General features: G+C 52.0%; 1 protein-coding gene and 1 non-coding gene across 2 annotated transcripts; both read left to right on the plus strand.

The window, feature by feature from the left end:
* Window positions 1-13: 13 nt before the first annotated feature.
* Window positions 14-10,450, plus strand: TXN2 (thioredoxin 2). The gene is made up of 4 exons (XM_055574217.1): window positions 14-167; window positions 982-1,244; window positions 3,220-3,343; window positions 9,624-10,450. The coding sequence occupies exons 2-4, from the start codon at window positions 982-984 to the stop codon at window positions 9,735-9,737; spliced, it is 501 nt and encodes a 166-aa protein (XP_055430192.1). The 5' UTR covers window positions 14-167; the 3' UTR covers window positions 9,738-10,450.
* Window positions 10,451-15,888: 5,438 nt separating this feature from the next.
* On the plus strand, window positions 15,889-15,992 carry LOC129642528 (U6 spliceosomal RNA). Its single transcript, XR_008709795.1, has one exon. It is a non-coding gene; the product is annotated as a U6 spliceosomal RNA (small nuclear RNA).
* Window positions 15,993-16,495: the final 503 nt, after the last annotated feature.

A 16,495-nucleotide genomic window follows, 5' to 3' on the forward strand; every position in this document is an offset into this window, starting at 1 on the left:
CTGAGGCTCCGCCCCCGTCTTCCCTCGCGTTGAGGAAAGACTTGCTCTAGGTTGCCTGTCCCCGGAAGTGACGGTAAAGGCTCGCCCCCTCAGGAAGTGACAACAGAAGTGCCCTTGACCGGTGCGGAGGGACCCGCTGTGCATCCCTCCGCTCTCGCTGAAGGGAGGTAGGAGGCCCTTGGGGTGGCTCGAGGTGGTGTTGCGGCTGAGGCACACTGCGGGGGTTTTCCTGTGTGGGCCGGCGGGCGGAGACCCTGGAGGGGGGAACCTGCCTTCCGAGGAGCCGGGGTCCCTCCTGGCGTCCAGTTCCCCAGTTCCTTCTACACACACGTTCCTCCTTTTTAGTTCCCCCACACTCCTGCCCCTATGCCTCTTCGTTGCTCCCTAAATTGTTGTGGTTCCTCTTTCCTGATCCTTTGACAACCCTCTCTTTGTCTTTAATTTTCCATTAAAACACTTTTAAGAAGAGTAATCGATAGAGTAGGAATTTCTCAGACCGCCTTGGGTTCCATTGTTGACTCTTATTTAATAATGTATTTTGTGCATGTCACAATTTACCCGAGCCTCGGAATCCTTTTGAGTGATAGCGTTATTGAAACCTTTGCAAGGTTGATCTAGAAAGACTAATGTATGTAAGATACCTGACTGTTAGCGGATGCTCTGTAAATATTGGTTCCTCCTCTTCTATTGTAATTCAATAATATCCTGATTCGTTGGTTGTCGACCCAGTTTTCTTGTACTGTTTGTTTTTTTTTTTTAAACCTATGATGGTTATTGATTCCTTCCCTTTGATTCTCATTCTTTACTCACCTCTATTCCAGAAATCTTATGTATTATTTTCCGGCGTTTTACTTCTGGTCCTGCATCTTGAACCCCACCCCGCCCCCCCCACACCACCACCGTACTCCCACATATCTTTTTATTATTATTATTTCTTGATGTGTTGACTGCCCCCACTGTCCCTGCCTCTTGCCCTCACAGATGGCTCAGCGGCTTCTTCTGAGGAGGTTCCTGACCTCCATAATCTCCGGGAAGCCCTCTCAGAGTCGGTGGGCACCAGTCGCCTCCAAGGCCCTGCAGACCCCACAGTACAGTCCTGGTTACCTGACAGTAACACCCAGCCAAGCCCGGTCTATATACACCACCAGAGTCTGTTCAACAACCTTTAACATCCAGGATGGACCTGACTTTCAAGACCGAGTTGTCAATAGTGAGACACCAGTGGTTGTGGATTTCCATGCACAGTGAGTCCTGGGGGTTCGCGGAAGACTGGGGTATCACTTATTCAGGTATTTGTTTATTGAGAGGCTTCTGTGTCTCAGTACTCCATTTGATACTTCTCATACACTGACTCGAGGTCACAAAAAGTCGGATACAACTAAATGAATGAACAACAACAATATATGTAGACTCATTGCAAAGGTTGAGGAGACTCAATCCCTTCTCTCAAAGATTACGTGTAGTTTGATAGGAGACAGACTAGTAAACAGTCTTCTAAACTCTGTATATCTATGGCTGATTCATGTTGATGTATGACACAAATCAATGCAATATTGTTAAACAATTATCTTTCAATTAAAAATAACTTAAAAAAAACAACTCAGTATGATTAGTGCTTGGAAGCACTTATATTCTGTATCTCACTGCCCAAGAGGCTCAGGTCATTTTCAGCTTGAACCAAATCAGGAAAAACATGCCTCTAGCATCATCTGACCTTTGGTGTATACCAAATGTATACAGATCCCTGCAGAGGGTTAGTTTTATTTTAACTAACTCTTGCCATCCAGACTGGAAAGGCCTGGCAAAAAGTTTTCAGTGCCATTGCAGTGGTGCCCACACTTGCAGGCCATGGGCAGAGAGTTTCTTTCCAATGCTGTATGAGTTTGTTTTAGGGATATTTAAGTGCCTATGGTCTTCTGGTTGTTGGCCTGGCCTTCTTCATTTCTGGACCTTTGAGACCTGGCTCGATGCCTGACTCCAAAACTACTGGACAAACCCCTCAGAGTAGGGCAGCCCAAAAGGAACCAGTGTAGCCTGAGTTAAAAGTTGGAAGGCCTTCTGGGCAAACCACTGACAGATTCTTTTGGTTTCGTTCCTATTCTTTCTCTGACTCACCATGTTACCTTGGGCAGGCCATGTGGTGGCTTTGTTGCTTCTTGTCTTCATTTGTGGTAGGAGATAAAGTCTTGCAGACTGGGTTTTTAGGTGTTGTGAGTTCATTTGTTGGAATCTCTGAATGCAAAGGGTTTTAAAGAAGGCTAAGAATAAAATGGGAGTCACCAAACAAGGATTCATGGAAGGCAGAGCTATCCTGCCATCGTGGCCTGGTGAGCACACCAGAGAGGGCTTCCAAGATGCATGAAGAGTTGGCTGATGCCTCATCTTCTTCCCCACCAAGAAAGCAAGGGGTGAGTTTGTTCACTGAGTGCCAGCCACTGTCCTTAGTGCCACATACTTAGGGATAACAGCCTAGGCTTACCACTTGAAGGGCAACATCTGTGTCCAGTGCAATCATGGCGGTTGACCCAGGGTCTCAGGGATCACAGAGTAACCCGGGCCTCAAAGAAGACCCTTGGAACACAGTCTTGGATGCTGTCCCAGACCTTGCACAGTTCTGGGAACTTGTATGGGCCTCAGTTTCTTAGGAAGATCTTTTTTTTCTTTGCTGGGTTGAGGGTTTTGAGTAGTAAAAACTGAGGAGGTCCTGGTGCCATGACTGGCATGTCATGAAACTCCCTAGCCACTGGTTTCTGCTCCCTTAGTTCTGAGGCTGTGAGGTGTTTGAAGTAACTCCGCAGCTTACAAAACACATTTATCCACATCATCTTAGTTAATTTATCATCAGAGCTTTGACAGCCACAGTCTCTTTCACATGAGGAAACTGAGGCTTCAGAATAATCAGCTGATTGGTGAGGAAGCCTGTCTTTGAACCTAAACGTTTTAACTTCAAATCCCATTTCTAAGAAATACCCTTTCTAAGAGTCTTAGGATGAGGCCCGTGTTATTAGAAATCCAGGACCTGTGAAAATTCCCTAGCTGCAGAGTCTCCTGTAATTAACCGGCCTGTCAGCATCGCAGGTTAATATTCACACACTGTAGGGAGAGGTGACAAGGGGAGAGGGTCCAGCAGAAAGACGCAGGATGAGGGAAGGTCCTAGAGGACTATAGATCGTTGGGCGAGCACTTCTGTGATGGGATGCTTCTTTCTCCCCTTCCAAGATGGTGTGGTCCCTGCAAGATCCTGGGGCCCCGGTTAGAGAAGGTGGTGGCCAAGCAGCATGGAAAGGTGGTGATGGCCAAAGTGGATATCGATGACCACACAGACCTCGCCCTAGAGTATGAGGTATGGATCGGCAGGGGATTGCTACAGGGCAACTGGTGGGAGTGCTTGGGGTCACGGGGTAGCTGGAAATGTCTTAGGGACCAGCAGGGAGTCAGTAAGGGGGTGTCCTGATTCTTTCTAGAGCTCTCAGGGGTTTAGAGCACTTTGCAGCTGTGACTCCATTAATCCTCTGAGCCTCCTGTCTCTCTTCAATACCTTTCGGAACTGGGATGTATGACCCCAAACACCGGGTTTTTCTCTGAGTCTCAGGAAGTTGATGGCCCTTCCTCATTCATGGATTCATCCAAACGTCCCTGCAGTGTGCCAGGTGTACATGATTCTGGCACAAACAAGATGAGCTCCTTGTCCCAAGGGGAACAGGGAGGGGGGTAGAGGGGACAAGGAATGTGTCACATTAGAGGGACCCTCTGAGAGGAGCCGTGAAGAATGCACAGAGAAGAAGGCAGGGCCAAGAGCACACAGACACGAAGACATGAGCTGCTCTCCCGTGTTTGATTGACTTGTCCATTTCTTCAGCAGACATGTATCCAGAGTGCCTTCAATGCCAGGGCTGTGACCTGGGGCTGAGGATGCGGCAGTGAACAGAACTGACAGAGTCCCTGCCTTCGTGGAGCCTGAGTGCTAGTGTTTTAGATTGGGCATCCACAAACTTGTTCTCTAAAGGACAAGATGGTACCTGTTTGAGGCTTTGTAGGACACTGGTCTCTGTTGCAAACGCTCACCTGTCTGGTAGCTCGAGGGTAACCATAGAATCTAAATGAATGGGCACGGCCATGTGCCAGCAAAACTTCATTTACAAAATTCCAGGCAGCGGGTTAGACTTGTGGGCCACAGGTCACTGTTCCCTGTTTCAGATAATAAGTGTCCTGGGAGAAAAGAAATCAAGAAGAGCAGGTGGGAGTGCTGGGCCTAGGGCAGGGAGGGTTTCCTTTTTTTAAAGGGTTGGGTAGGGAAGGCCTCGCTGAAAAGCACCATCTGAGCAGAGACCTGGAAGGAGTAAAGAATGAGCGATGCAGCTCTTTGGAAGTGGCTTCTGGCAGAGCAGATATCTTTTACAAAGACCCTGAGGTCAGGGTCTCACACATTTGCTCAGAGAACATCAGGGCCTGCATGCCTGGTGCAGAGTGGGCCAGAGGAAGAGGAGCAGGAAATATGTGGATGTGAGGCATCCTCTGGGCCATGGAGACCTGTCTTTGGAGAACAGGGAGTGGTCCATTGTGGCTGGTTGGCCAGGGTGAAGGGCTGAGCAAGGAGTGAGCAAACAGGCTGGGAAGGCTGACTGCGGCCACATTGGGAGGAGCTTGAATAGCCATGCTGAAGACAGTCATTACAGAGCCAAGGTCACACACCTGGTGGCCTGTGGGTCACATCTGGCTCAGTGACTTGATTGGGCTGGCTGGTCTGGCCCTCGAAGTGGTGTTTTTTTGTTTTGTTTTGTTGTTTTTTTTTAGTAATGGGCTGGATGCTAATATTTAAAACTAAGAAGATTTCATGTGAAAATCCATATTTCTGGTTCTCTTGAAATATCTGGATCTGGCCATAGTGAACCTTCACTCTTTCTTGGTAGTAGTGATGAAAGAGGTGGCCTCTCCCTTTCTCAGACTTCGGAAGTCCATGTTTGATTCCCTTGAGACCAGATCAAGTAGAGATGCCTGTCCTCCACAGTCCCTGTGGCAGGAATGGGTAGGGGCAGGGTGAAAATAGGCTGGCTGCCCCCAGACCTGGACCTGGGGCTGGGAGTTGTCCCTCAAGGAAAGCTGGGCTGCCCTGACCAGAGGCAAGGGCAAGAGATGCTGGGTAGGCAAAGCCACGGGTGATGACCGCAGGTGGTTGGAGGGATGATACCCCAGTGAGACTGCCCACAGCACTGGGTGACCAGAGCGGCTTACAGGGCTCAACTGTCCCACTGATCGCTCAGTCAGGGAGGCACTGGTCTGGCCATTTAGGTGCCCCCAGCTTTCGTTGCTTGTATCCTTCCCCAGAGACCCACGGGAGCTGTGGGAGTGGGTGTGGCCTTCCAGTGTGAGTTCAGGGCTGGAGCTTCTGGCCACCCCAGGAGGACAGACAGACTCCACATGTCTTAGGCTCCCTCCCTCCTGATACCACAGCTTTGGTCTCAGCCAGTAGAACTTAGGCTGACACATCCCAAGCACCGACCGTGCCCCAGCAGCTGTGGTAACTATAAGGTTACAAGGGATAACCCAGTTCCTCCAGCTGTGGTCACACAGGTGATGAGAATTCCCAGGACCACCTTGCCGGCATTGCCGGGAGTCTGCATTCCTGGTAACATAGGGCCTGGCCCTGAAGTCCTGTGGTTAAGCCTGGAAAGTGTGTGGCAGGGGAGGGGTCCTCTTGTAGGGTCTTCTCTGTCCACCGTCCAGAGAGTACATGGGTCATACAGAGGGACCTCAAGGCTGCTGGGCCCATGTCACCTGGACACAGCGTTTTGGTCTTGCCATGTCCTGAGCTGACCAGTTGCCAGGTCATTGTTGGCTTAGGAAGCTCCCTCCGTGATTCTTCCTGACCCCTCCCCTACCCCCTTCCTTCCTTCCTTCACACCTGGTGTTTTCGGAAGAGAGTCTGAGGACGTCTCAGCTAAGGGAGCCATAGTTCCTCCTGGGACAGCTTCCTCCAAGGCCTGAAGGCCTTTTCCAAATGGTGAATGAACTTGGAGAAGCTGCTTTAAATCATATTCAGGGGATTAGGGGCTTCTCCCCAAACTCTTCTGCCACTCCCGAGCCCAGCACACACTCCCAGGGTGTGTCCTCTTCCTTGCACAAATTCCTCTCCCCTGCCACCACCACTATCCACCCTAGAACTTCACCATCTCCCAAAGGAGAGGAGGGAAAGTCGCCCAGGGCCTTGGGGTGTGCCTCCTCCCGCTACACACACACCCTGCCCTGAGTGGCCAAGTGAAGGGCCCTCTTCTTCCCCAGCTCCTCAGGTTCTCTGGCTGGGCATTCCCCGATTGTTCAGACTCTGCAGAGAAAGAGTGGCTCGGGGTGTGGACCTTGACCCTTAATGCTGTTCTCTGGGGCTCCTGATGTTCACCTCACACATGGAGTTTCATTATTTATCTCATCTTACAGAGAATGCCCTTTAAACAGCATTTTCAGAACAACCAAATAGCAGTAGTCTTACCATCCAAACAAATCACTGCCAACATTTGGGGTACCTTGTTTGGGTTTTTTGTATGAAATTTTTTTAATGGTCCATATAACCTCACAGTGGAGAAGGAAATGGCAGCCCACTCCAGTATTCTTGCCTGGAGAATCCCATGGGCAGAGGAGCCTGGCAGGCTACAGTCCACGGGGTCACAAGAGTTGGACACAACTGAGCAACTAAACCACCACTGCCACCATAACCTCACAGACAGTTCACTGAATCATTGTATTTCAGCATTACTGAAATAATACATAGTACTTCAGTCATTGGGCTTCCCTGGTGGCTCAGTGGTAAAGAATTCACCTGCCAATGCAGGAGACCTGGGTTTGATCCCTGGGTCAGGTAGATGCCCCTGGAGAAGGAAATGGCAACCCACTCCGGTATTCTTGCTTGAGAAATCCCGTAGACAGAGGAGTCTAGTGGGCTACAGTCAATGGGATCACAAAGAGTCGGACACAACTTAGCGACTTAACAATAGCAAGTGCTGCAGCTGTCCGCAGGAGGTCCTTGCTGCTGCTAAGTCGCTTCAGTTGTGCCCGACTCTGTGCGACCCCATGGACTGCAGCCTATCAGGCTCCTCCGCCCATGGGATTTTCCAGGAAAGAGTACTGGAGTGGGGTGCCATTGCCTTCTCCGCCAGGAGGTCCTTAGCAGTTCACAAATGGAGGAAACTGGGCTGAGACAGGAGAGGACAAGGCAGGGCGCCAAGCACAGTGGCGGTGTGGCGGGGTGGAGACACACAGGCGTTACCTCTCCTGGGTTCCTGGGGCCTTTAGCCAAGCCTGGGCCACCTCCATGTGGCTTCCTGGGCAGGAGGAAGGCAGCACATTTTAGTGCATCCTTTCATTCCTTCTCTGGCCCCTCGCCTGCCTCAGTGGTGCCAGAATGGAGAGGGAAGTTGAATTCTTGCTCTACCACAATCCCCTGAAACTCACATCACCATTCCAGAAGAATGTGCCAAGGCCCTGTGCACTTCCATTTAAGGCAGTCTTTACAAGCACCAGCCCCTCCAGATTTGTGAGCTGAACTCAGGGTCAGCAAAGCCACCTCCTCCTCTGCGGGGATGAGGAGAATCCAGTCATAGCTCAGGTATCCCTGCAGTGTCCTGGGAGATCCTGCTCTGGCAGGAGCTTGGCTCTGTGTGTGTCTGTCTGTTTGTGTGTCTAGGCTCAGACCTCAAAGAACTCCCTTGATAAGTAATGACTAGACCTTGGTTGTCATGAAAATGCAGCCGCAGCATGTCTGCTGTACACCCAGCTACAGTACTCTCTGCATGTGTAACCATGTACATGAGTTTACACTAATGCGATTATTATACAGGGGATCATCTAGAATTCTGGAGGAAAACAGTCTACTCCAAGCCACCTCAGTGAGCATAGGGTCCTGCTTAGAGGGAGGACCTGTAAAAACAATCAGACCTCTCCTCGAACATTGAGATAGTTTCATCTTAGTTAAAGAAGCACAGGACAGGTGAGGTCCAGCAAGTAAAGTGCAGCAGTTAGTGCCTGAGCCTCTGGGGCTCAGTGGAGCGTTGCCAGGTGTGAGGCCACTGCCTCCACAGACCACTAGAGGGCGCGAGAGACCACGTGCAGGCCCTGGGGCACCTCCAGGGACTGCATCCTGAGGGCGCCTTCTGGACCCAGAAGCCAGCAGCCACGTGGTGGATCCTTGTGCTTCCTGCTGTCACCCACGCCAGGGGCAGGAGAGACAAGGACAGGAGCCTGTGGTGGGACCATGACAGGGACACACGTGGCCAGCCCAGCACCGCCAGTGGGTCTGTCTGCACACTGCCTCTGGGAAGTGTGTCAGTTGCGGCCCACAGCAGCCCCAGGACAGTCCTTGAAGGGGCCTGAAGGCTAGGTCATGCAAAGCCTCTTAGGAGAGGGATGCACAGTCAGTGCTGGGGCACCCGAGATGTGACTGGTCGGGCCTGCACTCCTGTTGTGTAACTGCGTGTGCACAGTTAGAACATTCTGAATCTTAAGTCTGGCCTCCCAAGTGACTCACCAGCAGGACCGCACTTGGAATATGTGAAAACCTGGTATGTTTTAGAAATCACTGTTGTTACTTTGTAGTTAACTTGTATGTAGGAAAAGTCTGTGTTTATCTTGTTCTGTTTGTATGGTCTTTTTCATCAAATGCCCACAGATACCAGGCGGGGCGCCCAGGCAGCAGAAAATGCGCCATGCCAGAGCAGGTCTTCGGCCTCATTTATGTACCATGTAATCTATACAAGTCCCCTGGGGGAGCTTCAGAAAACGCTTCACAGGCCAGGAATGTCCAGCCCTCTAATAAATAAACATCAGCTCTCAAGGCTGAGCCCCACCTCCCACACTCCCAGTGTGAGTCAGTGAATTTCTGGACCCCGTTAACCATCATTACAGGGAGCCAGAGGAGCTTGCTCGGGACCCTAGGTTCGACTTTTGTGACGTGCCCACTGTAGCCTTCATTTGTGGGGTGCTCAGGGCAGGGCACTGTGCTGAGATTTTGCCTAGATTACCCCATTCAGCCCTCGTACCCGCTAATCGAAGTCCCGGTAGTATCTCCATTTCCTGGTGAAAGCACGAGACTCAGAGTGATGGAGTGGCTCGCCCCAAATGGGTCAAGATTCGATCAACCAGCCCCAGAGCCTGAGCTCCTGACCACTCAGCCTTATATACAAACCTCTAATTTCTGTCCTAAAGCTTCACCAATGAGACTCATCCTCATTTCACAGGAGAGGGCACCAAGGTTCCAAAGGCAGTGTGACCTGGCCAAGGCCCCCAGCTAAAGAGTGCCAGGCTGCCCCTCAGCTCCTCCCCGCCCCCACCCTGGGCCTGCAGCTGCATGGGTTATTTTAATCTCTCCTGTCATTCCAGCCAAACCACTGGGACAGTGAGTCAGTCATGCGGTTGGTGGAGGAAGGGTATAGCTGGGAGTCTACAGTGGAAAAGCTGCTCCAGCGGGTGGACCTCCAGGCCCTGAAGTCCCCCTGCGCAAAGGGAGAGGGCCCCGCCTGTGGCTCTGGGCAGTCACTTCAAGGCCTGAGCCAGCAGCCCGCTCCCCAGAGCTTGGAGCTAATGTGGAGAAGAGCTCACTTCTGAGTGACTTGACCTCCTTTGTCCTCTCCACCCAGGTGTCAGCTGTGCCCACCGTACTGGCTATGAAGAATGGGGATGTGGTGGACAAGTTTGTGGGGATCAAGGATGAAGACCAGCTAGAGGCCTTCCTGAAGAAACTAATTGGCTGACAAGCAGGGAAGCATCCTGACTGCCCCTGCCTGCCGGGGCCCCGAGGTCCCGGGGGGACCCCAGTAGAACTCACCACCCTTCTGTGCTGGCCCCTTCCGCCTCCTTCCTCTATCTGGCCCCTGTGGGCCTGTGCTTTGGAGACCAGGCCTCCAAACATAGGAGCCCCAAGTGCTCCTGACCTGCTGCCCTCCAGGGTGGCCACCGAGGAACGGGGCTGCTGAAAAACTGGGGCCTGAGGCTCTGCTCCCGGGATGCTGGGACAGAGCCCAGGGCCAACCTGAAGTAGCAGCTTCGTCCTGCCTCCCTGCTCCCTTCTGATCTGAATCCCGGGGCCTGGCTCACCTGCCTCCTGCATTTTTCTTTCCTGCTGCTGTTTTGTGAAAAGACAAGGAAAAAAGAAACCCAGACAAGTGAGAGTAATACATGTAATTCTCTCATTTTTTGTAGGTCTGTAATAAAGAACTTTATGTGATCCCTTCCACCTCCCGTGGTGAAGAACAGGCCCTGGGCCCACACCCATCCCCCCAGAGACACCCCTCCCTCTTTGCTCCCAGGCGCCAGGGCAGCGGACATGTGTTGGGCTATGGGCATCCTGTAGACCCTTGACTCGAAAGCTCAAGACACTACTCCCTCACCATTAGCTGGCCCTTTGGTTCTCTGAGGCTTCACTGTGAAAAAAAACTGGACCAATAAAGCTAGGGTTTGCACTGTCGCCAGCTTCCACTCTGTCTGGGCTCTGGGAGCACTTGTGACCCCTTCCCAGGCTGCTGCTGTTTTCCCCCTCTGACCCCCACCACCCTCTTGCCCTTCACCAGCCACTCCTGTGAGTGCTGTTGTCAGTGGTGGCCACTCTTTCGGGGATGGCTTTACACACAAGTCAGGCAGAAGGGAGTTTGTGGTCCCCATTATGTGGGTGAGGACATGGAGGCTCTCAGGGTACAGAGCCCACACTTCTGCCCAGAGCTGGTTGCCTCTGAAGCCTGGGCTCTTGTCACTGATCCCCAGGGGCCACCTCTGCTAACCGGGTGCTCACTCCTGTGTACACACTCTGGGAAACCTGGCCGGCCCCATGCCCATCCCAGCCCATCAGGAGGCGGGCTGTCCTTCCTGTGTGTGGACAGGAACTCAAGAGGCTTTGAGACCAGGCTCTCCGCCCATTCTTGTTCCCAGGCTTCCCTTGGCCCATGGAGGAGGGTACCAGGCAAACCAGGTTTCCAGCCAGCAAAGCCCATCACTTTTTCTCCTGTGGCCAAGCCACCCTTTGGCTCACTTGCCAGCTGAGAGACCCACCCTATGGATACTAGACAGCAGGGTGTCCTTCCCCTTGGCCCTAGGGTGCTGTGTGCACTCTTGGTGTTCTTTGTGTCCCTGTTGGAACTACCTGACTTACTGCAGCGTCTTTGAGGGGTCAGCCCCAGGGCTGCCTTGAGAAGTCTGTGATGGGCGCCAGAGGGCAGGGCTAGCTCAGCAGCAAGGCCTGTGGCCTTGGGAAGGCCGCCGGCCTGGAATCTGTCACAGGCATGTAAAAGGGAAGTAAACCAGCAACTGGCATTTGTGGAGAAAGGCCAAGAGCTGTGTGTAAGATGAATGAGAACAGGCAGTGTTGAGGGATGCTTCCTGGATGCCAGGCACTGTTCTCAGTACCTCCCCCACAGCAGCCCCACAAGTCGGGCGTTCTCATCACTGCTCCCATTCACATACCAGATCCATGGAAGGAGCTTGGGAACTTGTCCAGGACGCATAGCCCCCAGACACCTGGGCTGGCTCTGCTTCTGCACTGCCCCCCTCACCTTATAAAATGGAGTACGTGATCCTAACCCCACAAGAGGCTGACAAAGCTGGTAGCGTCAGCACAAGAGGCACTGATGCAGAGTTGAGTAACTCAAAAATGCCCAGCAAGTAAGGGCTGGGGCTTGAGTTCAGAGCTGAGCACCCTGATGCCTGAGCCTGAGCCCTTCCCTTGCCATTGGCCTCCACTGCCACTCCTTAAAAGGTGCCCTTCGCCAAGCACTTTCTCTGTGCATGACCTCATTTAATTCCTCTCTTGTGAGGCAAGTGTTTCCATATTACAAGTGAAGGAACCGGTTTGGAGAAATTGACTTGCCCAAGGTCATATCTAAAAAGTGACAACGGCAGATTTGAACCCAGGTAGGGGGCTGGCCCCTCTGCCCAACCCAAGTAGGTGTGGAGCTGGGCTGGCAAAGGCCTCAGGGCGGAGGCAGGGCCCCTGCGCTGCCCGGAGCTCCCTGTCCTTAAAAGGTGTGCTGCGGGGTGAGGTGAGCTGGAGCAGCTGCCTCCCAGGTTGGCATCTCTGCCTGTGAGGCTGTTGGTGGTGTGAGTCACTGGCTGTGCACACAAGATCTCAGGGTGATCCCGTCTGACTAATTTCATGGTTCTGATCTCACCCGGACGCTGCTGGCTCTGCATCCCCAACCCCACTGTTGTTGCCTCCTGGGTGCCTAGTGCTCCTGGGCCCATGAAAGAGGGGTTATGAGAATGCAGCTGCGGGGCCTGGCAGCCACAGGGACACCCCCGACCCCTCTGCAGCAGACACCTGCAAAACCCTCTCAGCCCTGAGATGTCCTGGGATGTGGCTTCTGCACCTCTACTCCTAATACCAAGTTTACCCAGTTGATCTGGAGGCGGAGATGGAAGTTTGAGTTTGTAGAGTTTATGTTCTCTGCTGTGACCCCACCACTCCCCTGCCAGCCACTTCTTCCCATTACACAGATGAGGAGACGGAGTGCCAAGTGACATCAGTGGAAAGGCCAAGACCCTGTTTCCAACAGGATTGCTAAGCACCAAAGAGCCTTAGCAGGTCTTAGAAGCACCTGGATGAATGAAGGGTGGTCACTATTGTGGGTGCCTTCTAAACATGGGAGGGAAAGTGAGCACAGCCTCAAGAAGCTTACACTTTAAGTTTGTTGTTGTTTTTGTTTGTTTGTTTGTTTTTTAATATTTATTTATTTGACTTTAGTTGTGCACATGGGATCTTTACTTGTGGCATCTAGTTCCCTGACCAGGGATCAAACCCGAGGCCCCCTTCACTGGGCACACAGAGTTTTAGCCACTGGACTACCAGGGAAGTCCCAGTTTGTTGTTAAGTCACTAAATCGTATCCAACACCTTGCAACCCGTGGACTGTAACCCACCAGGCTCCTCTGTCCATGGGATTCTCTATGTGAGAATACTGGAGTGGGTTGCCATTTCCTCCTCCAAGGCATCTTCCTGACCCAAGAATCAAACCCACTTCTTCTGCATTGGCAAGCAGATTGTTTATTTTTGTCATAAGCAAAATCTTTATTTTTACCCAAAGCAGTACAAAATGAAGCAGTTCCTCAAAGGGTGACTTGGAGCTAGAAAATCCACCCTAAGCGTAAAAGTGTTAGTATGAGTTGGTAAGTCATATCCAACTCTTTGTGACCCCATGGACTGTACCCTGCCAGGCTCCTCTGTCTATAGGATTTCCCAGACAAGAATACTGGAGTAGGTTGCCATTTCTTTCTCCAGGCAGGTGGATCCTTTACCACTGGCCCACCTGGCAAGCCCTTATGCTTTAAGACAACAGAGCAAGGGGCAGTGGATCACCCTAAACAAATGTCAGAGTATGAGGAGTCCTAGAGTATTATCCAGACCCTCAGAATGGCACAGCGAGGGGGAAGGCTTGCCCAGGTTACAGAGTGTTTGTGATGGTTCGGGTCTGAAGCCAAGTGCCTTGACTTTAGCCAACCCTAAAATGGAAATGAATCACGGCCTTTTCTTCACTGGGCTCCAGGAGCAGGGAGCAAGCAGGTCGGCAGTGTCTCTGAGAAAGGAGTCTGCAGGGTCAGAACCTGCTGGTCAAGGTGATGTTGTTGGGGCTTTCCCTGTGCCTGCCCCAGCACGCTCCGCCTGGGGGGAGGGCCAAGGGCAGCTCAGCCCCTACCCCAGCCGCGGGGAGGGCTTCTCTGGTAAGTGAAGGTAATTTGGCCAGGCTACCGGAAACCCTAATGTTCAAGCCATGGGTTGGAAGGGTCTAGAGAACAATATCAGCAGAGGGCAGGATGCTGTGAATGAGCCGGGCTTCCAGGCACGCTGTCGCAGTTCCTCTCTGCTGCCTGGAACACCGGGTGCAGGCGTGACCCCAAACCCCGGTCCCCAGCCTGGCTTACATGGCTCAGCCGGAAATCTGGGAGCCTTCCCTCCCCAGCTTTTTGGAAGCCGCCACCAGCCACTGCACGATGGTGTAAGGCGGGAAGAAAGAATCAGATCTGGGTTCAGGTCCTGAATTCGCATCCACTAGTGGGGCGCACACGGCCTCACCAGCCTCAGGCTCAGCTGTCACAGCAGCAAAACAGGGACAATGGTGGCTAGCCCTCCCTGAAGGCTCGATGTCACGTGCGTCATCTCACTGAGCCCTCACAGTGAGGTACGGACTATCATTGCCATTTCACAGATGAGCAAACAGGCTCAGGGACCTTTAGTAACTCTGCATGAACAAGTGTTGGAGCTCAGGTCTGAACTCAGATATGCTTGATTCCAAAGTCTCTGGGTTCTCACCCATTAGTTATACCGCTTTCACTTTGGGGGGAAGTTTTCCACCATTCTAAGCCTCGATTGCACCATCTTCAAACTGGGCCTAAAAATAATCACCACGAAATGAGGATTAAACATGCTGGACCCGCTTGCAGATGCTCAAAAAGTGTCCTTTGCTTTGCTTCTTCCCCTCCCCCAGCTTCCCCCAACTCTAAGCTACATGTTAAACAGGAAACACCAGGCTTCCCGAGATAGAAATAAGGACCCCAGCACCTCACCATGGGAGGGGCCTGTTACTGTGCCAGGCAATGGGCCTTACCTTTGGCTCTGACCCCAGCTACCACCCCCTTTCTGGTGGTGACCTCACCCTTGGAGAATGCCCACTGGAATTCACCCTGAGTCTGGTCCCCTGGTCTCCATGCCTCCGAGCCACTTCTGACCCAGCCTCCCGCTCAGCCTCTAAGCCAGCCATCCACACAGCCACCAATGGGTGTGAGCCAGGACGCCGTTGCTACACAGCTGCTAGTCGGGTCCCCACCTTTGGCCGGCTTCCTGGCTGACCACAGGCGTGTAGCTGTCTGTCTCTGGCCAGCTGCCTGCCTCAACCACCAGCCGGCAGGCAATTTGGCATGGATACCTTTGTGTCCCATGTTGCCAGGTGCACCACCCACATCTAACCCTCCCAACACCCACCTGAGGTAGCAACCATTGTTCCCGTATCACATACAAGGAAACTGAGGCCCAAAGGGATGTGTGATGTGCCCAGGAACGAGAGAATGAAATGAGAGTGTGGGGGGCCGGACCCCAACCCCTCAGCCTGCCCCTTGGCCACTCTCCGATCCCCAGGGGAGTCACAACATCCCTGTTCTCATGACAAGAGTGGGGATTTGGGGCCTCTCTCCTTCATCTGCCTTTACCACTCTGGCCCCAGGCAGGAGGCAGAGGAGTCCTTTGCTTAGGAACTACTCCTGAAGCTGCAGTATTCTCTCTAGTCCCAACACAGTGGCTTCACCCCCTAACCTCAGCCAGCTGGTGTATCTGGATGCCTCTCTGGGCTGCCTGATGCTAGGAATTAGGAGTCAAAGCAGAGGAGGACAGAACCTTGGCCCTCAAGAATCCTACAGCAAGCACATGGATACAATGTAAAGTATAAATGCCAGAGTAGCAACAAGTAACAAATACCATCATAATGATAAAGCACAGAAAGAGTAGAAGCCCTGATAAGGAGCAAGTCTGCAGGGCTGGGTAATACATAGAGGGGTTTTGTTTGGGAGAATTGGATAAGAGTCAGAGGGAGGTACTGGGAAGAGTATTTCAGGCAGAAGGAACAGCATGTGCAAAATATGGAAAAATAACATGACTTATCTGTCCCAGGAGGAAGGCAGGGATGCCAGAGGCTGAGTGGGGCACCACCAAGAGGGATGGAGCTAGGCTTTGAATAGGCCCTCGGAGTCAGAAAGACCTGGTTCCAGTGAAAGCCATCCCCCTCACTAGTCAATCCTCATTTTTCCTCATCTCTGAAATAGGAGGATAGTATATAACTTCCTTATGGTTGAGAGATTGACATGAGATAATATATGTAATGTTGGAGCATAGCGCCGTTATGTGATGAGCATCATGTTAAAAGTGTGTAGGGTGCTCACTTCAGCAGCACATATACTAAAATTGGAATGATACAGGGATCAGCATAGCCCCTGTGCAAGCAAGACATGCAAATTTGTAAAGTGTTCCACATTTTGGAAAGAAAAAAGTTTCTAGGACTTCCCTGGTGGTACAGTAATTAAGAATATTCCTGCCTGAGGAGAGGGGAGGAGAGGGTGAGATGTATGAAAAGAATAACATGGAAACGTACATAACCATATGTAAAATAATTTGCTGTATGGCTCAGGAAACCCAAACGGGGGCTCTGTGTCAACCTGGAGGGGTGGAATGGGGAGGGAGATGGGAGGGAAGTTCAAAAGGGAGGTGATATATGTATACCTATGGCTGATTCATGTTGCAGCCTGACAAAAAACCACAAAATTCTGTAAAGCAATTATCCTTCGATTAAAAAGTGAATTAATTAAAAAAAAAAAATTCCTGCCAATGCAGGGGACACAGGTTTGATCCCTGGTCCAGGAAGAACCCACATGCCTGGGAGTAGCCATGCCCATGCACCACAACTACTGAAGCCGCGTGCCCATTTCTTGCTCCACGAGAGAAGCCGCCGCAATGAGAAGCCACAAGGAAGAGAAGCCCCCAC

The sequence above is a fragment of the Bubalus kerabau genome, chromosome 1 (genome assembly GCF_029407905.1).
Source record: "Bubalus kerabau isolate K-KA32 ecotype Philippines breed swamp buffalo chromosome 1, PCC_UOA_SB_1v2, whole genome shotgun sequence".
Taxonomy (NCBI): domain Eukaryota; kingdom Metazoa; phylum Chordata; class Mammalia; order Artiodactyla; family Bovidae; genus Bubalus; species Bubalus kerabau.